The sequence below is a fragment of the Temnothorax longispinosus genome, chromosome 4 (assembly GCF_030848805.1).
Source record: "Temnothorax longispinosus isolate EJ_2023e chromosome 4, Tlon_JGU_v1, whole genome shotgun sequence".
Classification (NCBI taxonomy): domain Eukaryota; kingdom Metazoa; phylum Arthropoda; class Insecta; order Hymenoptera; family Formicidae; genus Temnothorax; species Temnothorax longispinosus.
Genome location: NC_092361.1, coordinates 5,962,499 through 5,988,242, shown reverse-complemented (window position 1 = coordinate 5,988,242; position 25,744 = coordinate 5,962,499). Strand labels below are relative to the sequence as shown.

The window sequence follows — 25,744 nt, the reverse complement described above, 5'->3', positions numbered from 1 at the left end:
ATTTATTATCTATGTTTGTGTATAAAATTGAGAATAGTTTAAAATAACGATGTAAAATGTTATAAAAGAAGAAACATATTTCGAAAACGTCCAAGACTTTTAAAATTGAGCGTAATCATTGTAAATATGAAAATCTTGAATCGTTTATATTTTTCGACACCAAGAAGAATTTAAACTTCTTGAATATTTCGAAGGTCTCGAACGCGTGTTAAAAATAACAAACATAATATAGTTAATAAATCTATTTTTAAGAATTTTGAATGTTTCAAACACTTTCGAGAAAAGATTTTCTAAGTACTTAAAACTCACAAGACTTTTCAGGATTTTCAACAATACTAATGCACTGCAGAAAGCTTTCCAACAAAGAAACCATTTGTACATACACTTGAGTAGAATTATTACTTATTTTCCATTCTGCAAATATTTGTTCTTCTTTTGATATAAATCTACACGCACACATTATCAATATTCTTTACATTATGAAATCCATCTAACGGAACGATTTTTATTCGCAGATGCTGATCGGTGGAGCTGTTAGCTATGTCGCTGGAAAGCAGGCGGTTCGCACAGTTTATTGGCGAACCGCGAACAACGGGCGTCTTCTGAAGACAGCGAAAACCTGCATGTTTCAAGGACCGCCCAAGCCTGCACGATCGTCAACCGCGGCGACCGCGGCTTCCTCGGCGTGCCCGGCGCAGTCACACATGAACCTGATACCCAAAGTTGTTTAAAAATTACGACAATGCCGTATACCAACATGAAATACGAATAAATTACTCGTTATACACGGCCAGCTGTACATAAGAAATTGTTAATTATTTAATCTCAAAATGCATATTTATAAAGTTATGACGACGCAATAAAGCTATTATTTATTTCTTCCAATAAATCTCGTTGTTATTTAGTTTTTAGTTTTATCCACACAAACACACACACACACACACATATATCTTTAAATATTACACTTGTATAGCTTGGAAATATTACAAGACGATACACAAATCGCGTTAATTTTAATGATAGATCCTTTGATAAATTTGAAATCAATTTTTCTTCAGCGGCAGTATTAATACCTTCCGAGTTACTAGCAATAGATAAAGAAAGCACGGCTTTCACTTTAGGAGAATAAATCGATGGAAAATTATATTTTGCAAGCATATTTCTTGAATTTCACGTGATCTTGATTGAGTAGATTTCTAATTTCTATTTGACTACAACGGTATAAGTACATTGTTAACATTGTATATCAGAGAATTACAACAATGATTTTTCTCGTCAAATAAAAATTTGTTCGAGTTGATCTGTCTTTAAAATTTAGATGCACTTTCTCTCGTCCGGAAATACGATCATGGATAAAATTTGGTAGCTTCCATTCTTCTACTCTTCGAGGGGAGAGAGAAAGGGATAATAGATTGTAGAACAATGAAACTGGAAAAGAAGAAAAAATAGTATCTGCCGAAAGACTAGCCACGTCGATATGGCATTGAGACAATGTCGCGTCGGCAGGGGTAGTAAGAGGGTAAAAGTTACGCCGGCGCAGTAGCACGTATATTGATTTTGGAAGCAAAGCTGCCCCATACAGCCCGACATCGATTCGACCGCGAAGGAGAACCGAGCACCGGTTTGACAGTCGATATAATCGGAGAGTCCAATCCGCGGTGGTTCGACGAAAAGGGTGGAACGGCTGCTGGACGGCGAAGGGATCCCGCGGCGCGTCCTGCCCGTCGCGCGAATGTAACAGGGGGTTGCACGTTCCATCCGGTGGCTGGGGATTCACGCTCGGTCGGGTGAGCCGTGAGTTTCGGTGAGTTCCGCGCGAAAGTTGAGCTCGGAATCATGCAGAACTATGGACACGAGGATTACGATTATGGCGTGTCGAACGACCCGACTGCCCAACCGTCGGGCAGAACTCTCCCCCAAATGCCGGGCGCCAGGCCAAAGGTGGACCCGCAGGCCGAGGGTGAGGTCGATCCTACCATGTACCCCCAACCGAAGGAGGCCACGCACAAGATTCGCGGTAAGAGCGACATCCTGGAGTACCTCTTCGGCACCGTCGACCAGGAACTCCTCACCGTAAAGACCTTCTACTTTTTCTTCTACTCGGCCTTCGGCTCCCTGTTCCCGCTTATGGGGGTGTACTTCAAGCAGATGGGCATGAACGCGGGTCAATGCGGCCTTCTTATCGGTCTCAGGCCGTTCATCGAATTCATGAGCGCTCCTTTCTGGGGCTCCTTGGCCGACAGGTGAGACCGTGTTCCCTTCTTCGAAATGTGTGCACGTTAGCCTAATGAATCGAAAGATTATATCATGGTCGTTGGACTATGGCACTATGATGCGTTGTCTAGCGGAAGAGATAGCAGTAGGGATCATTTTGTGATGATTCAGATTAAAGATAAATCCAAGCTAAGGAAGCTGCCTTATCAATTTGAGGTCATTATTTTTTAACAATTTAGGATCCGCAGATGATGTTTATCACGCGTGATCTTTGCTCGATACGCAACAGATACGTACATATTAATTTTATTTTTTTTTCATTATGCGATAAAATTTGTTAAAATAAAATAATAATAAAATCAAAGATTGGCAAAAGGAAATATAATCTGCGTACTTATAATACTTCTATATATTTCATTCGAAAAAGAATATTTAACGTTCTAAAACGGATGATTTACAATCGCTCTTAAAAATTATTTCATTTGCAATATCTTACTCGAGATAATGAAATTTCGTTTAAATGATAGCCGAAGCTGTTATCTTTCTAGCGATACAAAATACATATATATTTTTAGTGGTATTATCGTAATTTTTAATAAAGCCAGCGACACCTGCTAAAAATTAAAACAAAGTTTTATAATTGTCTAACACAAATTAGAAAATACAGCAAGATTAATTTAAAAAAAAAAAAAAAACATAAGGGACCTAGAAACAGTTTTTCTTCGGTAACCGTAAACACAAATTTATCAAATCCATGAGATTTTTTGTCTGCCGAGCAAGAATTCTTATCACTTAGCTATCCGGAGCATAATAAGGCCAGGGACACGCGAAAAAACTGATCAATCTGTATGCAGCGAGCCATTTGACTAGCATTTTCTTCTTAGTTGCCTTTTTGAGAATATTTACATTCTAAAATGAAAGGAAGATGGAACAATAAGTGAACTTTTACATTTAATTCTTTCCATTTGTCCGTAGATGGCAAAAAGGCAAACTTCTTCTATTGGCTTCCCTTTCTTGCTGGATCATTTTCACTCTACCGTTGGGCTTCATTCAGCCTCCGCCCACCTCTTGCGTGGTCAGCAATGACAGTTCTTATTATCTCGAGGCGTCCAACAAGGAACAAAGAATTGTAAAAAGATCGACCAATCTGGATGAATTGTACTATCCCAAGAACAAAGAGGAGTATCTGGAGGTCGCGTCCAACGTCGTCTTCGAGAGATTACGACGAAGTACGGACGATAACGAGATACTTGACTATATGAAGAAACCGAAGGAATTTGGATTTTACGATATTGAGAGAAACGATGTTATAGATTTCGATAATGATGGCTCTACTATGTACGATCTGAGAAATAATAGAGTCAGGAGACAGACATCCGTCACGGATAAGGGCGATGTAGAAGATCTTGGATACAAGTCACTGTCCGAAAGCAATGTCGACGATGCAGGGGGGATTGATTTTGAAACGTTGCAAAGGAAAAATCGTCCAGCCGATGTGTCGGAGTACAAACGCTTCATGATGGTACAAATGCTTGTGCCTTTTTTTATACATGATAAAATTTACAATAATGCGTATATGTATTTGAATTCACTGGTCTATCAGATTCCGCCATAAAAAGTTGCGTGTTCTGCTTTAAAAAATTATGATTGATTTAATTATAAAATTTCAGATATTTCCTAGCGTGTATTCTTTGCTAATATTACATAATAAAGTTACACAATTATATATACATTAATAAATGTGTTTCTTTTGTAGAATGAACCAATGACTGACAGAACAGTTCCAAAGAAGGCTTATGTTCGCACCAAAACGCGCGTGAAGCCACCGCCGGAGAAGATAATGGTAAAACGAGACGTGAATAAGAGGCAAACATTCTCGGACGAGGGTGACAATGAAAAGGAAAACAAAAGAAACATAGATATATTAATAAGGAGTCGCAGGAGCTTAAGATCGCACGGGGGAGAGTTATCTCCTCAGTCAGTTAGTAACGCCTTGAATTATAACGAAAGAGAGAATAAGGAATGGGTGAAGCCACTTTTCAGTTCTATAGTCTACAGACTGCCGGTAAGTCACACAAGCCTGGCCGATTTTATTATTCCTTGAAAAACTATAATTTGCCATCCGGTAAAATACAGATATGAGTATACATATATTTAATGTCGTAAGAAAGAGATTTGTAGGCAGAAAAATAATAATTTAACATATTGACTGTGATTTTAGGATATTCAAAAAACATTCTTCCTTCTGCTGTTGCTGGTAGTAGTTGGTGAATTTTTTTCGGCACCTGCCATAACATTAGCCGATTCAGCTGTTATTACTTTACTCGGTGAAGACGCCGACAGGTAATATAATCAGTATACCGTTTAAAGAACAATGAAGCAATTTTACTTTTTTACAATTAGGCACTTTCGAGAGGCTAATTATTTTACTTACGTTATTTCGAGAAGTTAATAAATTATTTCAAATAAACACATCCGATTGCTCGTCCAACTCCAATTTGCATTTGGTGATCGTAAAGTTAATCAATTTAACCACCAGGTACGGTCATCAACGCATGTTTGGAAGTCTCGGATGGGGCTTGGCCATGTTCTTCGTCGGAATCGCTCTCGATCATAGCACCGCATTTCCGGATCATCCCTGTAGGCCTGACGAAAGAGAAAAAAATTACACGATTTGTTTTGCGATATTCAGCGTCTTAATGGGTGCCGCGTTGATAACGGCAACTCAAATTAATTTCAAGTATGACTTTGCTCCCGCTGAGCCGGTAAGTCCACTTCAATATCTATAATCTATAGATCTATACGATAAAATACCGCTGCTTCACAATTGTATTAAAGAATCACTATGGGGGGGGGGGGGGTTGAAACGTATTTTTCGTAAATATTTCTCACGTAATAGATTTCTTAAACTTTCTTCCTTTTACTCTTCTTCTGTAATCAGAAATTTCAATTGCTACAGAAAGAAATGATATTTAAATCAACTGTCTATGGACTTTATTGAAATTTTATTAATTATATTTCATATGTAGGAGGTGGCGAAACCTCCAGCCGAGCCAACGCGGGAAGAGCAACTGCAAAGCCAGCTATCCCAGCAGCTTAATCTGCCTGGGCTCCAGGATTCCTCCGCCGCTGTAGATCCTAAGCCTCCGCCTCCTGAAGGGAAGGTGCGTATCTATTTTTTATCAAGACGTTTATAAATAGAAAACTCTCATTATGTTACATTTATTAATAAACAAAGTGGGTGAAAACCGAGGGGTGAAAACGACATGTTTTTCCTGTTTATTTATCGATCGTGTGTGTACGTGTGCGTTGTTACGTAAAGCAATCTTATAAATTATTAGCATTACAAATAATGTCACGCTCTAATGAGTCACTTTCTAATTTTAGACTAAAATGTTCGCCCAAACGATGAAGGAAATACCGGAATGGCTGGCAGTAATAAAGCAATTCAAGAATTTAAAATGCGCGTCGTTCCTCTTCGTCGCGTGGTTCATGGGATTTGGCATTGGATTGATCTTCACTTTCCTATTCTGGCATCTTCAGGATTACGGTGGTTCGCCGACTCTATTCGGCGTTGCGTCTGTGATCAATCATATATCCGAGATCTTCGCGTATTTCTTCAGTTTCAAACTTATTCGACAGATTGGACACGTTAAGGTAAAACGAATCTTGCGAGATTAATCTCTTCAAAATATTAGTAAGCTATGTTGGAACTGCGTAATAACTAATTAAATTTTAATTATAAAATTACACGTTGGTATGATTTCTTTGCGGATTTTTTCAACAAGTTAGGAAAACCTTTTCGAAGAACGATTGCGCAATTTTAATCACGAAACTATGTTAATACTTGACACATTTTTAACTAACAATTAATGTAATATCACTTTTACAACAAGAAATAAGAGAAAAATATACTGAGCGCCTCTCTTATTTTCCACGCTCTGTAAATTATAAATTATGTATTTATCATATTTATAATGTTAAATAATTATAACGTATTTCAGGTATTGTGTCTGGGCCTAGGCGGAAATATACTCCGATTCCTCTACATATCTTGGCTGAAAAATCCATGGTGGGTATTACCCTTTGAATTCATTCAGGGTATCACGCACGCGGCGGTATGGGCGGCGTGCTGCAGTTACATCGCTCATAATACGCCGCCGCAATTGCGTTCGAGCGCGCAGGGTGTACTTCAGGGACTTCACCATGGGCTTGGAAGAGGCTGCGGTGCGGTAATTGGTGGCATGTTCGTCGCGGCTTACGGTAAGCTTTTAACATTCAATGCCTCGAGATAAGATGTGTACAGCTCTTCACAAACAATTGATTCGATACTCAAACGATCTCAGACTTGTATAATGTTGGCTTTTTCACATATTATAAATTAAGCATTTGTGAAATTTCTATCACACAATAATGTTGTATTAATTTGTGACAATATTCATCGGACAGCAATCGTCGAATTTGATTTGCAGGTACGACTGCGACTTTCCGAGTGTACGGTCTCATCTGCATCTTTGTCCTACTAGCCTTCATGTTCATCAATTTCTATAGAAAGGATACCGGGTTCGTATCCGAGCTGCCACAAACGGAAGATCCGCACCAGGTAGCCGAGGCTACCCATTTGGCACCGCACGGTGTACCGAGCAACGCTATACCGCGTGCCCTAAGTTCCACTCGCTTGCACGAACTGGCTAATCAGGATGCTGGCTATGGGGCGACTTATCAGACCGCTGGCGGAAATCTCGCGGTACCCGGTGCTAACGGAGGTGAGAAATTCCATTTGGAAAAGCAGAGATTTTTCCGATTTTTTTTTCTCTAGACCAATTACTTTGAACCTAACTTTCTATTGGCTTTATCGTCTAATTTTTTTTTCATTTCTCATCGACTCGCAGGCCCTGGCAACCCAACGAATCCGTTCTTAAACGGCGGAGGTGGCGGCGAAGGGGGATATAATTACGGTATGACTGGCAAGGGGGAGGACGAGTATATTCGTAGGAGCTTCCAGGTTCAGTAAAACCATTCTCATTAAAACGTCCGGCAAAGAGAGAGGACGCAATATTTCAGTCGATAAGAGAAAAAAAAATAACAAACAAACAGACAGACAAACAAAATGAAACAAAAACGGAGGAAGAACGCTGTCGGCTTTATTGGCCGCATCTTTTACGAGAGGCTACACACTCGCTGAACAAGAAATCCTATCTATACTTTGCTACGAGAACAAATTAATATATTCCAAATGGTATTACATTACATAGAGAAAATTGATGACATATACTTTCCTGTTTGATAGATCTACAGTGAAGTGGTGGGTAGGGAATTCGATGTCGTAAAACCGACTATCCAACTACACGCCCAACAACCATGCACCAATCCCTTTCATCAACACGACTACGACTGGTAACGACTCGATCTGTCGATGCCGCGGGTTGTTCCCCACGACTACGATATACTGAAATGTGAACGCTTGAGAAGACATTACTGAACAAATAGTAACGTAAATATAAATATCCATACAGATACGTATGCGTGCATAGGAATCCACGTGCAAAGCCACCTGTAATACATATAATAAGATTAACGAACTTTACAACTCGGATTTAAACTTAATCGTACTTAAAGTCTTTAACTTAGAGTCGCTGGTACGTCGTGGAGGGTCATTCGTTGTGAGATTTATAATATTTTCAAGATCAAACATTATGACGATCTTTTGTAATTTGAACAGTCGCTGAACATTGTAGGCTGCGAAAAAATTGACCTCGAATTTTCGAACCAAAGGATGTATCGTTCAGGATTCATGCGCCTTCCTATCTAACATATGTACATGTGCGTGCGTTGTACGTGGAAACGTGACACGCATACGTGCGGCGTACGTATACATGGACGTGCGTGCGGTCGTTTTTACGCCGCCGTTGTATGGTATGTATCGAGATGTACGTTGTGATAAAATATCTACGGACGAGCGAAAAAGGAAAAGTGAATCGACGCTTCTAAACCCATTCAGTAGATCTGCGAAATCTTGACGACAGCTTTATCGCCGTCCCCCTCTTTACTTACTCGTCCTGCGATCCATTTTTTGTTCACTATATATTATTTGTTGCTTCCTTCTGACTCTAAACGGATGTTCACGAGTCGAGGGTATCAGGGAATTAGTGGTAAGACTAAATCCAAATTAATCGAAAGTGCCTATCGAAAGTTTCCTGATGCCCTGTGCGACACGTTACTTCTATTTCTGCCTGACGATTCTTTTTACCTTCCCGTATGTACGATTAAGAAGGAAAAATAATCTCATTGATGAATGTCGAATTTATTAGTTCGAATAGACCTTTTGGATGTCGTGTGGAATCACGTTAAGAGCCGCGAGGCGACAGGATACTTTCTATTATATATATAGATATTCTCGCGAATATTTATTTCTCAAATATCCAGAATATCAGAACATCTAGAATATTATTCTATATATAATATTAAATATTAAAAGATATATATGTATCAGAAATGTCACTAATAGAGGTTTTAGCGCGCTGTTAATTTTATTAGAGTTTTATCAAGTTTAAGTCCTCGAAGTTCTCTTAGGCTAATTGATTGTTTTTGTTTAGGCTGTATTTTTTAATGACGTTTGTACGAAAACAGAAGCCAGTTATTTATGTTATTATATAATTGTTTTTACCATACATGTTATAGATTTCATAAATACCGGTTGCGTTTTGTGGTAACATTCAAGTAGCGATTGGTGTTTGCACTACAGCGAAATAGCTATACGTCGCACTCACTTTGAAAAAGCCATTCAAATGCCACCCAAAGCGGTGGTAGTCGTTAAGAAAATGTAACATACACGATTTAACAAATCGTGAGATTTCATCTAGGCGAGACGTGTCTAAATCGGCGGAAACCGAATAGAAAATTAATATACAAAAGAAACTAGGAGGCCTGCAAGATTTGATACGACAAATATAAGTATCGTAGCAGATCCATTGATCTCATCGATAATTTAAACGGTAATTTAAAAGAGAACGTGTACGAGCTAAATTAATTAAAGAGACAATTTGTGTCACCTGTAAATATTCTACATGCTCTTAAGTATAGACTCTACTATTCACTTGTTTTCACTTGTTTTCTGTTTTCAAACAGATTGTTGATCGTTATTTACAATCCACGTTACGATTATCCGCATTAACTTCTTAGGATCTATTATAAATGAGCTTTATCTATTAAATACTTTTATTGTATGTGTAAAATATATGTTGTGTGAGAAAACTGTATAATACTGTTGAAAAAGGAAAACGAAAAAATTAGTAGTAAAATATATATACAAACATACATATATATATAAAGATTGTAGCAGCACGATTTTATCTACTACCGAGGCCGGGAATACGAGTCGCCTTCTATTTCAGTCGCGCTTCTACCGGGAGACTCGCTATTATTCGAGGCACAAGAACAAATAGAAGTATGCAATGTATCACTACTCTTTTAATTCGAATATTATTCCGGGAATACCTCTGCAAAAGAATCATACGTATACTGTATACGTAGTGCCTCGCAAACCGTATGTTAACCGATAACAAAGTTCCGACTAAGAGAAGAATGTTAGTAACATTTTTGGCAATCTTATTTTTTTTTTCGAGTTTTCGAAAACCTTGTTCTCGTTTGGAGAACGAACGATTTGCCATCTTCTCGACGGATAAAGTACGGTCTGCGAAACACCGGAGGAGTGTAACGCCATAAGTGATATTTCTTGTATCGGTAATCACACACATCGATGTTTTGTGGACAGCCAGATTATACCATGTTATAAAGACTGAAATATAAAATGTCTTACGCACGTAGCAACCGATTCAAGAAGGCACTTTGGACACGCGTGTGTGCGTATTTGTATTATAAATTATATATAGTCACAATTATATATATATATACAGATAATATATATATATAATGTAATGTACGATGAATATCCGATTGTGTATCGTGTATGTTAGCAGGGACGTTATACCAATTAGATTCGTACCACGAAGATAATCTGCTCTTACATTATACTTCTGGATATCTTATGGAGTTGCTAGCTCATCCATATTATGCGCGTTGAAGCGGTCTTTCATTAGACGTATTGATTTTTTTCATATGTTTAACACACGTTACGTTGTTGACAGTTTTGAATCATGTTAGTATCTCAGATATCTCTCCAATTAGACTTTTAACTGGATCGATTTCAGTTGGAATAGAACTGTAACTTATATTAAGTTGCGATGTAACATAACTTCGCGAAAGATTTCCTTCGAGTTTCCCTGAATTGTCGTAGTGGTACTTATACATACGTTAAGTATATGCTTGAAACTCAATATTGTAACAATTTTTACCCCGCAACTCATCCGAAGATATAAATGATGCTGCCACCGCGGCGACGTAAATCATAGCGCACCAAACTATAGATCTTCTAACACACGTCTCTAACCGAAGTCAGTTTTAATGTCATCGTAGAAATTGTGTAAGGAAAAACAGACATATGTATAAAGAAAAGGAGCTGTAAGTATTATTGTAATCCCTTTTCTCGGGGAACACAGCAAAAAAAAAAAAAAGAAGACAGACAAATTCTCGAGAAGAATGGCGAACGCAGGAAGTGCGTGAGGGTTTATATGTCACAACATATCATGAAACATCGTGCGTAGGCTTAGTGTAGCAAATGTCATGTGCTTACGATTAAGAACAGTTTCACTTGCACTTAGAACCGATTTTTATTCCATCCCTAATACCTACCTAATACGATTCTATAAAATTGTTTTGGAATAAGAAGCCATATGTGTGAGATATCAATAAGTCAGTCTTTGTTTTTTCCATGCTTTCGCTTCATCTCAGAATACTTGATTGTGCGATTTAGCGAAATCTCGTCGCCTTTCACGATTCGAATTTGAAGATCATCTCTTCCTTAAATTTTAGATTAATATACATTTGCGGAATTGTTACACACACATATACATGCAAAGTAAAACAATATCTGTGTGCAATATCTGTCTCCAAATCTTTCTGATATACTGCATATTATATTAAAATTTGAATAAACGGTATATCAGGTTGTATCAAGATTCCCGAAACGTCTTAGGTCAAAATAATATTCGCCCGTCATAACAATTCAACAATAATTAAATAATCTTCTATAATAATTGCACAGCAAATTGCAATGACTGCACGGAGAAAATTTTATGTTAAATTTTACTATGCTGCCGCACCAACTGCGGACCATCAAGACGCCCAAGTTTAAATGCTATAGTCTTATAGTAAAATTACTATGTCCGTAACATTTAATGCTACGATCATAGCATTCAATGCTATAATAATGCTATGATCGTATCACTAAATGCTATGGACATAGTAATTTTACTATAAGACTATAGCATTTAAACTTGGGCGTCTTGATGGTCCGCAGTTGGTGCAGCATAGTAAAATTTAACATAAAATTTTCTCCGTGTGGATAAAATTATCTGGAAAAATTTTGGGATACTATCTAAAATCTAATTTCTTTTAATTGAAGAATGGGGGAAACCAAAAGCAGCGTTGCGCCTTGTTTTGTAATGTAACATCACGCAGGCGCGAATGGAGAGACAGAGAAAGACAGGAATGATAGGATTTCTGTCCCTTTCTTTAGCCGAAAGAGCAATGGCGTCACGAAAATCAGTACGGTCTAATGTCTATTTATGTATTTTATCTAATATGTATTAAGCACGAGTATCAATACGATACTTCGAAATATGGCAACGATATGATGTAACTAATCAGATGCTTTCAATCCTTCATCTAAATATCCACCTTACATTTTTTTTGCTTCGTATGAAAATTAGCGACCCGAAGAATAGGAATTCGCGCGAGAACGAGATAACGAAGAAAGCATGAAATATATCAATATAGCACCACGAGTAAAGTGTATGTATATATTAAGGCCTATATTCTGGACGCACTTTTAACGATAAATGCGCACATTTATCGATAAAAGTACGTTCGGAATACTGGCCTACTACTTTACTCTTGGTGTTATCGATTGTCGATTCCTACCAGCAGTATTTCTAATCTTGCAAAGAATGTCAGTTTAACTCTCACTCTACTAGAGGCGGGAGAGATGATCGCCTCGATATGACAGATAAACGGTAAAAACCTAGGTTCTGGAGTAAACCCGTCGTTAGTTAATCCAATTCCAATTGGTAAAGAAGTTTCGAGTAAGAACAAAGAAAATTTTACCTGAGAAAAAAAAATTTGAAAAGTTAGGAAATATTCTTACTCGAATGTACGTTCAAACCGGTTTTAAGAAAGCGTAAAAACGATTATTTTCATCAGGAGCACTTTTGACAAATTTGCGAATAGTACGAAAGTTAGAGTTCCTATAGGAATTCCATCAGTGCCTCCTTTTCTCCCTCTTTTCTTTTTTTTTTTTACTAATACCCTAGCCCTAGCCCTAGAGGCCCTAGAGCATAATTATTTCCGACTTTTAAGGCATACTCTAGAATTTTCACCATAACTTGGTTGTTGCTCTCCCTAGAAAATTTACGAATAGCAAGTTGCTCCCTTCTCCCTTCCTCTTTTGTACTTTTACCCAATACCTGAAAGCGTCACTCATATCTGTAATTTAAACGGACGAATGCAGTAAGACTTACTAATAACTTTCACATTCCGGAGGGCCTCCAAGGACCTTGGCAACCGAAAAACCTATAGCACGTGTTATTACCTTTCAGTTAGTTTTCAGAATGCACTAAGAATGCAATCGAAGAGAAAGACCGTCGAATATCTTATCTTCAAAAAGGACCGTTTCTTTTAAGAGTACGCTTCACTCGTGGCTTCGGAGTCTCCTTGAACACTCCTGAGGCGTGAGAATTGTACCTGGGCTGCTATTGAAACGAGCGTCTGTTTAGAAATAAAGGTGGAATAGATCGGTGTTTACATCGCTCATCGGTATCCTGTCCGGTATACATGCGCGGTAGGATACAGCATGACCGGCATTGCTCGTAGATGAGCGTGCGACGGTGAACGTGTCGGTCGGGGGAGTGCGGTCCGTAACAGTAGCGGCAAATTGATGTGATTTTTTTTACAAATCCCGGGCGCGTCGTAGGCGATATCGAATCGTATCAATTTGCCGTTATCGTTATCGCGCGAGCAGTAACCTTTTTTTTTAAATTAATGTAAGATAAATAAACAGTATTGTGTTGAGTGAGACGCTTCGTTCGTAAAGTCTGAGTTTTGAGATTTTTGTTTCCCCTTTCACCCTGCGCGCGTGCCCGCGCGAGGCAATGATCGTTCGCGACTCGCGCGTTTGTGAGATGAGTGCCGCACAACTTGTACGGTATCAGGATCTCTATGAAATCGTCATCACGATAACGCGCATAGCGGTGCAACGCTCGACGCGCCTTTACCGCGTGTGCAATGTCACGTGGCGTGCCCAACTCTGCAGCCTCCCGCGAAGGGGCCTCCTGCAGAAGCTGCGCTACCTGATCAATCACCTGGACCTCAGGACGATTGTCAAGTGCTTCAATCGGGGACTGTTCGCCGACGATCCGGACATCCTCTACATCGGATACAACGAGATCGTGCGACGCGGCGTGCGCGACTCCCTATACGTTGAGGCTGTAGTGAAGAAATACGAGAACTTGCAAGGTAAGGAAGAAATTTCCTTTCGTAACATACAGGAGTTAAAAAATGGAATAATAGTAATTAAAAAAGCGCAATATGATATTCTAATCTGGAATTTAAGTCTGAAATTGTTTTATTATATTAAAATTATTTAATTTAGTTTGTTTTGTTGTATTGAAATAACTTAATTTCGGATATTTTGTAACAATGATAATTTTCGTTGAAGTGGTTCCTTTTGTTATTGTTATAAAAACATATAACTAACAAAGATATCGTTAATCGTAATACTATTCCCATCGCGCTCTCTTAATTTTTAACACGTCGCGACTCGGCAAGGCGATTAACAAATCGGAAGGAGCAAACCTAAAAAAAACATGCATGAGAGTCCCAGAAGTCCTTCCGGATAAAAACGCTACCTCAAAAGCATAGAAACTGTAGAAGAAACGGTTTTTTAGCCCTCGTCGAATCGTTACGAAAATTTTCAACAATTAATAAGCTCGACATTGTGAAATCGAACGATATCGAAAGCACACCCTCCCCCTTTCTTCTATCTTAAACGCCACGTTGCAGCGCGACGCTTCCACGCACATTGATCAAGCCAGTTCCAACGTGGTCCTCAAACAAAGAACTTCACGTTCAACCGGAGGTTTCGAGACAGTTCGTACACGGGTGTGAATCTTCTGGGTGCGCACGTGTGCACGTGACAAATTGACGAGGAATCGCCACGAGGCGCGAAGGACGCGATCGAGGCGGGTGATTCGCAACTCGTCCTTCGAAAACCCGATTGAACGCAACGGTGGTGTATCTTATTCTATTCTATTCTCTCTTTTTTTTCTTTTATGTTGCAAAGAGCGACGAATATTCCGTTTCGGATAAATTTCTCTTTACCTCGCCAACGTCGCGTGCCCTCCTCAGTCCTTATTTCGAGAGCGAGACGGGTGCTCCGAAACTCGCGCTCGAAAAACCCAACTGAATGCAGCGGCAGTATCTCTCAATTTTTTTTCTTCTTTCACGTTGCTAGGCACGTTCGCGGAGCGCGCTGTTAACGCAATTGCATCGTTCTATCTTCGTCGCTCGTTGGATGTAGAATAAGGACAGAACGACGCGATAGCGTTTAATAGCGTGCTCCGCGAACGCGCCTGAAGAACGACGGATATTCCGTTTTCGAAGAAATTTAATTCTTTACTTTTTCGAGAAATTGATATCCCACGTCCCCGTCGTCAATTTCGAAAGTATAGGGCCGGGGCACGAACATTGCCGTAGCGTCTTACGCTACCTTACGTGAGAATTGCCTTACGCGACACGTACCAAACGTACGGCAACGCACATAGAAAAACGTAAAACGTAACGCATGTAAAGCCCATTCTACAATAGCCGTAAAAGTATGTTTTAAGACGTAAGCAGTAAAAATTGACCAACTACAGTCGATCATTTTTGGATTATAAAAATTCTATTAGTCAATAGCTTACTGCTTACGTCTTAACGCATACTTTACGCCTATTGTAGAATGGGCTTAATGTATGATATGTTACGTTACGTTTTTCTATGTGCGTTGCCGTACGTTTGGCTTACGTGTGGCGTAAGGCAATTCTCACGTAAGGTGGCGTAGGACGCTACGGCAATGTTCGTGCCCCGGCCCTAAGACGGGTATAAAGGGTGCTCTGAAACACGTGCGCGTAAAACCCGACCGACTGAATGCAGCGACCAGTCTCGCTCTTATTTTCTTTCTTTATTTTTTTCTTTTACGTTACAAAGAACGACGAATATTATTTCGGAAAAATTTCTTTAAAGCGAGACACGGATGCTTCGAAACACATGCTCGGAAAACCCGACTGATAATGTGTAGCGGCATTGTTTCTCTTATTTTCTTTCTTATTATTTTCTTTTGTGTTGCAAAGACAGACGGATTATCCCGGATTATTATTTCGGGAGAAATTTGCTTTACTTTGTCCATAAGGGAAAGTTCCACCATGACTTTGCCAATTTCGCACGCCCGGCGCCTCACCCCTTTCGAAAGCGAAGACGGGTCCTCCGAGCACTCGATCGTGCTCGGAAAACCCAACGCGGCATTGTTTCTCTTATTTTCTCTCTTCTCTTTTACCTTGCGAAGACGGACGGACAGGTGTTCCAATTCGAAGAAACTTTCTTTATCTCGTCCATCTCGTCACTTTCGCACCTCTCTCTCCTTCATCCCTTCTCGGTTATCAGTCCCCTCCCTGTTGACGGCGCGCAGGGGCACCGCACCGCGCACCGCTCGCAGCGCCCTAGAAACGCCACTGATACTACTGTACTGATAGTGATGCGAGCAAGTAGCGACGTAGGTAGTGGTAGGTGCGGGGCGGGAGTCAGGGGAGTTAGGAGTTTCGCAGGGGGATCGCACCGATCGCGCGCACAGTTGCATTCGCTCATTCGCAGACACGCGTTCTCCGTCTCGAACGTTCGTCGTCGCGAGAAGGGGGTTAAATTTCACGCGGAACGCGGAACTGCGAAGCGATTGACGGTTTTCTCGAGGGCGGACAGCACGCACGGACGACTCCTCTGGAGGGCACTCCACTGGAGGCCTGCCTGCCGCCAGGGCGCCAGTGCCGCCTGCCCGCCTCTCCGAGGGATCAGGTTAGGTCGATTATGCGAAAAAAAACGGCAATGGCGCTGCGGATTTTCGGGATGGCAGAATTGGCAGAGTAGCCGTGCCCGAAAAGCTTAGTCGTCACCGACACACGATCGCACGTGTTCAGCTCACGGATTTCCACGCTCCCCGACGCCCGTGTGCATCTCCACCGGAGTCTCTCGTTCTCGTCCGTGGTGCGAGTTAAGTGGCGCAGCATGTCCAACGGGCTGGCGTTGCTGAATAACAACCAACAATCGAGTCCGACAAGTACGGAGATGGCTCTATTGATTTTCCCCGCTGATGCGCTCTCACGCAGTGGTATGCCCCGCGCGTGTTTCATACGCCTCGTCACGCCTCGTATTTCTCTCGTTTCAGAATGCGGCGTGACCATGACTCCCGCTAACGGTAGTACGTTATCAGAGGGCTTGCCGAGCGGCCACGCGGCGCAGGTGAGTCGCCACGAATTTTAATAATTACGAAACTTGTGGGGGGTACACCTATCTACCTACCTATCTTCAACACCTGTTAGAAGAGTACCTCGCGCCGTTTCAGCGAGATCGTCTCGCTGTTAACAGATTCGACCGAAGTGATTTGCGACGAAAGCTGAATTGGAAATTTTTACGGGCTTCGATTCGAATGCATTTGTCTAAACAATTTTTTTCTCCCCCCCCATAAATCTGAAGTGAGATACTTTGTGGTAGGTCAAGAGCCAAGAGCGCCTGATAGCATTTTTGTTTGTACGCTTCTTATAAAATGCAATTTTACGAGAAACGGTTTCGGTTAATTGAATAATTAAAACAATGCAAACCGAGTTTGTTCGAATCTGTTAATACTCTAATACAGAACTTCGTTCGGAGAGTGTCTTTAGATGGAGAACGTTTGTGTCTTGAGACGCTTTTCGATTGGTTTGTTCTTGATTATTTAAGGGAACAAATGAAACTGAACTTGAAAAGGTACGTACACGTGCCTGAGAATCATTGAGTCGAGGAAAGAATGCTAGATATTTAAGCCGAAATACTAAATATTCTTGATTATAGCAATCTTGTGGTACATCAAGCTTCTTAAAATTAACCTTTACATTCATCAACTTACCAGTAAAAAATATTCTAAAATCATATTCAGCGACAGTTCTCTCTTCAGTGTCCTTGATAATGATAAAAAGATCTGCTCGCTTTGTAACTTGTGACAGATTAATTGATTTTTTACAACATTAGAATGATATTGGGAGCTTTGACGACAAAAAGTTGCAAGTTCTTTTTATGCTTCCGATTTCTCGTACTGATGTGAAACGAATCAGAAAATATAGTACGGAGATTTAAAATAAAATGATCTGCTTAGGCCCAGTTCTACGAACGTCGGTTAACTTTTAACCGTAGATTAGCTCACTCTTCATTTCCTAACGTCCCCCTTAAGAAAGTGACGAAGAGTGAGTTAATCTATGGCTAAAAGTTAACCGACACTTGTGAAACTGGGCCTTAGCGGTATGTATAATGGTGGCAATTGTTATATCAAATTTATCTTGCAGATGGGGCTAGGTAATACACCAAAGTCTCAAATTCTCAAGAGATCCTCAGAGGCAGATCTAGAAGGTAATTGTACCTCGTTGTTACAAAATATCCGAAATTAAGTAATTTTAATATAACAAAACAAACAAAATAAATAATTTTAATATAATGAAATAATTCCAGATTAGAATATCACCTTGCATTTGCGCTTTTCTACTTACTATTATTCCGTTGTTTTTTTTTTAATAAGAAAATTTTATAGAAAAATATATTTCTGTGTAAAATATTTTTCATATAAAAATCTTGAATTTTCTAATGTTTGATGTTTATGTGATAACGCAGAAGTAACAAACTTTAATTTATTATTTAATTAGATATTATCAGCGCGAAGAAACGTCATAAAAATCCACAACCAAAAAATGCAGTATGCGCATTAAACGAGCTGAAGACTGGAGCTACGTACAAGATGGTCGGGCAGACTGGGCCCACGCACGCTCCAATATTCACGATCGCGGTACAAATTGACGGACAGTCGTATGAAGGGCAAGGGCGTACCAAAAAGATGGCAAAGCATGCGGCTGCTGAACTTGCTTTACGGAACATCGTTCAGTTTAGAAATACACCTGAGGTTCACCAAGCTATCAATACTTGCCAGCCTGTTGTGCCTCTTGAGCCAGATTTTACGAGCGACGTCACGGAACGTGATAATCACCTTGTCAATGCGTTTAAAACACTAACACAAGAGCCAAAGAATACTAATAAGATCCTAGAAAAAGGTCCAGTGGCGTTGATTAACGAATTATATCCAGGAGTCGTATATAACTGTATATCCGATACCGGGGAAAGTTATGCCAAGTTTACGATATCGGTAACTATTAATGGCGAGACGTTTGAAGGGACCGGCCCGAGTAAGAAACTGGCGAAAGCCGCGGCGAGTAAGGCCGCTTTAGCGAAATTGCGAAACGTCCAGACTTCCTCGTTTTGTTTACCACTTCCTGTGCGCATCAATTTTTCTCAAGAGCAAATGAGTTTACCGCAAATGCTAGCCGACAAAATAGGCAAGATGGTTAACCAGAAATTCCACGAACTTATTCAATCCAAACCGCAACACGCGCGACGTAAAGTTTTAGCTGGCGTTGTAATAACGAAAGGACAAGAAGTAGAACTGATCTGTGTCACTACCGGTAAGTCGGATTTATTTTATACCTTTTATTTTATATTCAGACAAAACATCTATAATTAATAAGTATCTACTAAAATATCTTTTTTTTTTTGTTGAAGGTACGAAATGCATCTCGGGCGATCATTTGAGCCAAACTGGTGGCGCTCTAAATGATTGTCATGCAGAAGTAGTAGCACGACGGTGTCTCTGTGAGTATCTTTATAAACAATTAGAATTGCACACTGAAGAAAAAGGCCTCGAATCTATTCTCGAGCCAGCTAAGAAGGGATTCAAGTTAAAACAAGGCATCCAATTTCATTTATATATCAATACCGCCCCTTGCGGAGACGCGAGAATTTTCTCACCTCACGAAGACAACGATAACATAGACAAGCATCCCAATAGACGAGCTAGAGGTCAATTACGTACAAAGATAGAATCTGGCGAAGGGACTATTCCTGTAAAAAGTAATGAGAGTATTCAAACCTGGGATGGTGTAATGATGGTATGTATTATTTATGTTAAAGGCAAATGCACATTTTTCAACGTGCGTCTGCTTTTAACACAAATGCACAGTTTTATACAAATGCGCCGATTGTTTTTTATCGGCATGTTAATTTCAAGCTTGAATTAAAGGGTCAAAGACTGCTGACGATGTCGTGTTCGGACAAAATAGCTCGGTGGAACGTACTTGGTGTGCAGGGTGCACTCCTAAGCCACTTCATCGAGCCAATTTACTTCCACAGCATTGTCCTCGGCAGTCTCTTGAATCCGAGTCATATGTATAGAGCGGTGTGCGGTCGCATTGAACATACTATTCAGGGTTTACCACCGCCATATAGACTTAATAAACCGTTAATGAGTCTAATCACATCTTCTGAGGTCAGGCAACCTGGAAAAGCGCCTAATTATAGCGTCAATTGGACAATCGGTTTGTACACTTTCTTGGTCTTTTACAGAAACTAATATGCAGGATAGTTTAACAAATTTTTCTTTTCTTATTACATATTAGGACAAACCGAAGCCGAAGTTATAAATTGCACAACTGGCAAAGATGAACTGATGAAACCTTCTAGGATATCTAAACAAGCATTTTTCAGGCGGTTCTTTAATCTCTTACTTAAACTTCCGACTATAAACGATATTGACAAGGACAGATGTCGCCAGTACAGCGAGGCAAAATCTTCAGTACAAGATTATTCGGTAAGTAATTGCATCTCTTGAATAATAACATACATATATATATATATATATATGTAATGTGTGTAAGATATTGGTCATTGCTCGATATATTTCGTTAAATACCATTATATAGCATATCTCGTCTTTTTTTTTTCTTGGGCAGCTTGCCAAGCGTCAATTGAAGGATGCTTTCGTGAAAGCACAGCTTGGAAATTGGGTGAAAAAGCCGTGTGAGCAAGACACGTTCGACATCGATATCTGACTAAATCAGAGTAATAAAAACATGATAAAAAGCGCAAAAAGTCCAATGATCGAATACGTAGTTCCTAGTGCAAAATAGATCGCTCGTTCGGCGTGTTATGATATGGCAGAATTTGGTATCAGTAAAGCATAAATCGTAGGATCTCGCGCAAGTGTTCTCTTGCGCCCTATGATCTCGATATATTTATGGTGTTCAGAGTGTATTACGAATTATTGATAATTATTAATAATTTCGTTGTAGGAAGATAGGAAGATTCGCATCAAAACTTGGAGCTTCTATCATTTTGACTTGTTAATAGCAATAATTGTTGACAAAAAAAATCGATTCAGCACATATCTATGCAGGATTTCTTAGTATTAACGTGACTCGTAACGTATTGCTTCTCATCACTTTTCTAATTTCACCAGAAATCTTTCTAAATTTTGCTGCATTATACGAAACACCTAGAGGATATATTTGAGTTTGTACAAATAATCTTTTCCTTGTGCAAAACAATCTTGTCATGTGTTATCGACATTCCTATATTTTACTTTTGTTTACCTATTTGCATAATATATTTGCGCATAAGCTATAAGGCTAATTAATTACGATTTTAAATCTAATGGATTTGAGTTCAAAATAGTTTTAAGAGGCAACATTAGTGTCTTATATATGAATGCATTGCACCTACGACATCCCCAGATAACATTCTATGTCAGAGATACGCAAATTTAACGGGTAATCGCATTTTTTTTTCCAACAAAATTATGATCTATCGCTTGATTAATGCATATAATACGCACGCGTGACACGAACATCATGTATCATACACAATGAACATATCCTTGCGTAAGTGTGCATGCAAGTTTTATAGCGGCGTCGATCACGATCTTGCGTATTTCTATCTCGTAGTATCCGAGACTCAGAACTTTATTATTCATGAGTTAACGAAATGCTATCTGGGATCTTTTTGTAGGTCATTAGATATCGTAGCAACGAATTAAGTTGCACTTTGCATCCTCAACGGCTGTGATTGGATTCAGATCTGACAAATGGGTCTTAATCGTAAAAAGTAATCGTTGCAAAGTTCAGCGAAAAAGGTGGGGCAGAATTTCTCATAAATGTTTGCATATAAATTGCAATTTTCCATTTATGGCAGCAATTTATTCTCTTATTTTTTATTCTTGCTGGAATTGGGAAATATAATTTTTGCTGTAAATTCAGAAGAGATGTAATTTTAATCATTACTTTCCGATATGTTTTGCAGCAGAGATTATTGTTTAGATATTAGGCAAAAATATTCAATAGCAAATTACAAAACGCATCGCATGTATTTTAATATCAGGATCGTAACGAATAGTGTGTTTCATTGCAAAGTCTGGATAATCCTAGTTTATGTCGATAAATTTTGATCGAAGTTTGTTTTAAAAAAAGGTGCATGATCGAAAATGGTGCAACAAAACTTATACATTCTTCACATTTATCGCATTTATAAAAGGCTCGAGCAAGATCACTAATCTTATAAGAATTTCAACTTTTTATTTCAACATTTTTTTCTTGGTTGAACTATATAAATGACTTCATTTAAGCAAGTTTTCTTCGTTTAATGCAATAATATAATCACATTTCAAGATTTCTACGTTGAAAGTAGAGATATTTTCAAATCATGAATATTCTTTTTCTCTGTAACAAATATCGCAGTGTAAAAAATGTAAAAGAAGTTATAAATGATGTACAATTATCATTTATATGTTTCCCATTTTTTTGCTAATATGCTTTGTTTCTCTTCCGTAACATGTTTGCACATTTCTTTCTCTATCATTTATAACTTCCTTTACATTTTGTATACAACTGCGCTATTTGTTGGTTTGTTAAAAGTTTATTTTGACTGTAAACTATTTTAATAAAATTTTCAAATCCCAGTGTTATAGTAAACTGCATAGTCATCTGTTAGTCGTCTAGTTGTATTTTCCATTTCAGGAAAGTAAAACGAAAGTTTGTTATGACATATTGAAACGATTATAAAATATACTTTAAAATAACGTACGACGCTTTATCACTCACTGTGCTATATTCTTCGTGAGCAGCAAGGTATAAAATCATGAAATTTGATCTCACGCAGAAAACAGCATGAAATGCTAGACGGAAAACAAGGCAATGAATAATGAAACATTATTTTAGAGTACACGCACTTTTTTTATGCTATGACAGAATTTTATCTGATATAAACTAGGACTTATATGTGCACGTTAAATCTGCAATTGTCAGTTCAATATAGTGATCGGTTATTACTTTTAATACGTATTTAAATATACGTGTATAGGAATTAAGTGGAAGTGATTGATGATATAGGATGAACAGGATAATAATAATTATGCGACGTGAATGATTACATAGTTTTCCAAATAAATATGTTAATATAACTACTTTTAGTCATGTAGAGAGAATCCTAAGGTCATTGCCTCACTGTGCCAGTATTATCAATGCAATTCTGCCGTAGTGACACACTGCCCGCGTTGGTCCAGTTTTGCATAGAGAACTTATTTAATATGGTTTAGCGTAATGCAAGAAGAAACCAAAAACCTTTAATTTTAGTGTTATATGTAGGTAATCGCGTTAGCAAAATATTAAGTATTATTTCGGATAGATATTATTCTCGTAAGAAAAGTTTCGTATTAGCGAATGAAACAAGAACCTTAGTTTAAGCGTATGTCGCACGCAATCGATTTTACAGTGACCGTTGAATACCTATTTTTCTTACGTCTTACGTTTTTCAGCTAATACACAACGAGCTGATATACTTACATTCAGAATTACTCACATTTAGATTATCGGAGCATTTAAAACGTTGCGTCCGAGGAGCAGCTTACATATTTGTTTATTTTTCTAAACGCGAGATGCATTCCATTTATCGCTCCTGTTTCGCGTGCTGCTTCTTGTTCCCGTAAAACAGATTGCGTGCGGCGACGAAGTGTTTGGCTCGCGTACGTTGGAGTCAATTTGTGATACCAGTCGTGTATTTGTGCCAAGCGCAATACGCACCAACAGCTCAACGAATTTTGCTTTGTCTTCTCGTTTTGTAATAGGTATGTTTTGTCGAGAGGATGACATAGTCAGGTTTTCAATAGTGACGGCGGAAAGGATTATATATAATATGCGCTATGTCGTGCGAATAAGTGTCGTATTGTCTATAGAGAGGATGTTTCAATGGTATGCTCACCAATATTACGTCTCTATTGGTTCTCCATTTATATATACAGAATATCCCATTACATATATATTTTTTTCTCGAAAAATATATATTATGTACAGATATGTGCACATATGTATGTAACATGATATATACGTGTGTATATATATGTGTGTGTACATCTATGTATACTGGAGGATAGTCCGTATATGAAAAGACAACTATATAATATTGTAACATAATATAAACACGTATTGAAACATCCGCGAACAATATGATGCCTTTCCTTGCCATATATGTATCATTCGTACAATTATAAAACTTGCCGCTTACTGTAAATGCGCTGCAATTACGTTACAAAGTTTATATAAAGTCCATTCTAATTATCTTCTATCCGAAATATCGAGATTACTGTCTGACATAAGTTACAAGATAATTGTTCGCACTGTAAGAATTGTTTGTCTTAATTTATTATTCAATTGAAAATGTATTCACGAGATATTTGAACGATTATTCTTTCATTCTCTACTTCCTTGCGCCTTGTTCAACGGAAAGTGCGAAGAGACATTTGTCGGAAATGGATCTTGCGGTAACAGTTTGTTTATCATCCAATTTATTATGTTTTCCAATGCTTTCCAGTTATTAGTTGGATATTTCATTAATCAATAGTGAAACAATCTATAAAGATTTTTAATCTCAGCAGTATGCAAATAATTACAAAAGATTCAAGAGTATAAATAGGTTTGGGCTTTGGAAGTACATATTTAAAACTAGCGAAAATAATCGTTTTTTTAAAAAGGATTGCACATAAGTAAACAAAAAAGAAATAGGAAAGTATGCGATTTTTTTTACATGTCGTGTATCTAATGACGCTTATTTAGAACAAAAGGATAGGAAAATGTAAAAAAAATGTATTATAGTCACACAACTTGTTGGAAAGATTTAAAAATCTGAATCCTCACTCGTAAGTTATCGTTTGCACAGAGAAATGTATTTACAAATTAAGCGTGATTTAAAGTTCAAGAACACTGCAATATTCTATAAGGAAATCGTATGTGACATAAAACAGGCAGTAATCTATTATAGTCTATAGCAATTCTCTCTATCACGTATGACACTCGAAGTAACATAAGCATTAAACTCGGCGTTACTATTATTGCGGTATTAGTTATCAGTATTAATATTTGTAGTGATTTAATGATGACATCGTCGATTATATTTGAAAAGAAGAACGAGAGGTGATTTTAACTATTAGATAGACAATTTTTAGATATTGAAAGACAAATGATGATATTTTATCGTTAAATACGCAATACGAAGATCGAGTCCAATTTTATAGTATACCTTATTGAGTAATGATAATCTTATTAGAGAGTAAGACTAGGTATTGGTAATTTTCTTTGATCTCCTCTTCCATCACATAACGTGAGTTTGCGAGTATCTTACGTATATAATTACATTTTATTATCGCACCGTGCAGTATGATACGGTATAGTACAGTATGATAGTACATTACAGTAATAATAGTTCACCCTCAAAAGAACAAAAAAAAAGTCCCAAAGTAAATATATAAACCACTCGAAGTAAGTTTTAGGAATATTAATCACTAGATTTAGTCAATTTTACTTCGATTACGATTCTTCATTATACGCTCAAGCATGTACTATGGTCAAGATCCTGAGCATAAATCAAGTATTATAACTGTCGAGTGTAATATGAATTTGTAGTCGGTTAGGTTTTAAGCTTGACTAGTGCCTCTAGATATAAGTATTTTAGAAGTTAAAAACAATCTAGTTGAACTTACAAAATAAATTTTTATTTACCAGATTCGTAGTGTTGTGTCTACTTACTTCCATACCTCGTTCTTAAAGTAATGATTTACTCCCAGTCATCGATTCTTCTAATTTTTAAGGCAGTACTAAGAGCAAATTTAATAACGGTAATGTAGATTTTTTATGTGATATTTATAATTGTTCTTTCCTTCTTATAGCGTTTACATAAGGAATCTATTCTAGTTTCGACTAAATAAAACACA

The 25,744-nt window shown here is 38.3% G+C and overlaps 2 protein-coding genes and 1 long non-coding RNA gene across 7 annotated transcripts; 2 read left to right on the top strand and 1 right to left on the bottom strand.

The window, feature by feature from the left end:
• Nucleotides 1-1,547: 1,547 nt before the first annotated feature.
• On the top strand, nt 1,548-10,936 carry Jef (major facilitator superfamily domain-containing protein 6 jef). 3 transcript variants are annotated; one of them, XM_071776135.1, is made up of 12 exons: nt 1,549-2,243; nt 3,190-3,443; nt 3,528-3,736; nt 3,971-4,279; nt 4,436-4,557; nt 4,754-4,979; nt 5,244-5,378; nt 5,602-5,871; nt 6,219-6,477; nt 6,687-6,980; nt 7,107-7,219; nt 7,505-10,936. In XM_071776135.1, exons 1-12 carry the CDS (start codon nt 1,837-1,839, stop codon nt 7,613-7,615), a joined length of 2,709 nt encoding a protein of 902 aa, XP_071632236.1. In that variant the 5' UTR covers nt 1,549-1,836; the 3' UTR covers nt 7,616-10,936. The 3 variants fall into 3 exon arrangements, with proteins under 3 accessions (XP_071632238.1, XP_071632236.1, XP_071632235.1); XM_071776137.1 differs by having other exon boundaries at nt 1,548-2,243; nt 3,190-3,736; nt 7,107-7,172; XM_071776134.1 differs by having other exon boundaries at nt 3,190-3,736.
• Nucleotides 4,281-16,053, bottom strand: LOC139811765 (uncharacterized). The gene is made up of 3 exons (XR_011731740.1): nt 15,923-16,053; nt 4,649-4,860; nt 4,281-4,499 (listed from the first exon to the last, which is right to left on the bottom strand). It is a non-coding gene; the product is annotated as an uncharacterized lncRNA (long non-coding RNA).
• On the top strand, nt 13,497-25,536 carry Adar (adenosine deaminase acting on RNA). 3 transcript variants are annotated; one of them, XM_071776141.1, is made up of 8 exons: nt 13,497-13,845; nt 16,805-16,878; nt 17,955-18,018; nt 18,309-19,118; nt 19,216-19,601; nt 19,733-20,027; nt 20,109-20,299; nt 20,442-25,536. In XM_071776141.1, the coding sequence occupies exons 1-8, from the start codon at nt 13,512-13,514 to the stop codon at nt 20,538-20,540; spliced, it is 2,253 nt and encodes a 750-aa protein (XP_071632242.1). In that variant the 5' UTR covers nt 13,497-13,511; the 3' UTR covers nt 20,541-25,536. The 3 variants fall into 3 exon arrangements, with proteins under 3 accessions (XP_071632242.1, XP_071632240.1, XP_071632241.1); XM_071776139.1 differs by lacking the exon at nt 13,497-13,845 and adding an exon at nt 16,122-16,696 and having other exon boundaries at nt 19,721-20,027; XM_071776140.1 differs by lacking the exon at nt 13,497-13,845 and adding an exon at nt 16,127-16,696.
• The last annotated feature ends 208 nt before the right edge of the window (nt 25,537-25,744 follow it).

Bases quoted from the DNA above. Each gene is read 5' to 3' on its own strand.
- Jef (XM_071776134.1), top strand. From the start codon at position 1,837: ATGCAGAACTATGGACACGAGGATTACGATTATGGCGTGTCGAACGAC. The intron at 6,478-6,686 runs GTAAGCTTTTAA...TTTGATTTGCAG, and splicing joins CATGTTCGTCGCGGCTTACG to GTACGACTGCGACTTTCCGA. The intron at 7,220-7,504 runs GTTCAGTAAAAC...CCTGTTTGATAG, and splicing joins ATATTCGTAGGAGCTTCCAG to ATCTACAGTGAAGTGGTGGG.
- Adar (XM_071776141.1), top strand. From the start codon at position 13,512: ATGAGTGCCGCACAACTTGTACGGTATCAGGATCTCTATGAAATCGTC. The intron at 13,846-16,804 runs GTAAGGAAGAAA...CTCTCGTTTCAG, and splicing joins GAAATACGAGAACTTGCAAG to AATGCGGCGTGACCATGACT. The intron at 19,602-19,732 runs GTATGTATTATT...CTTGAATTAAAG, and splicing joins CCTGGGATGGTGTAATGATG to GGTCAAAGACTGCTGACGAT.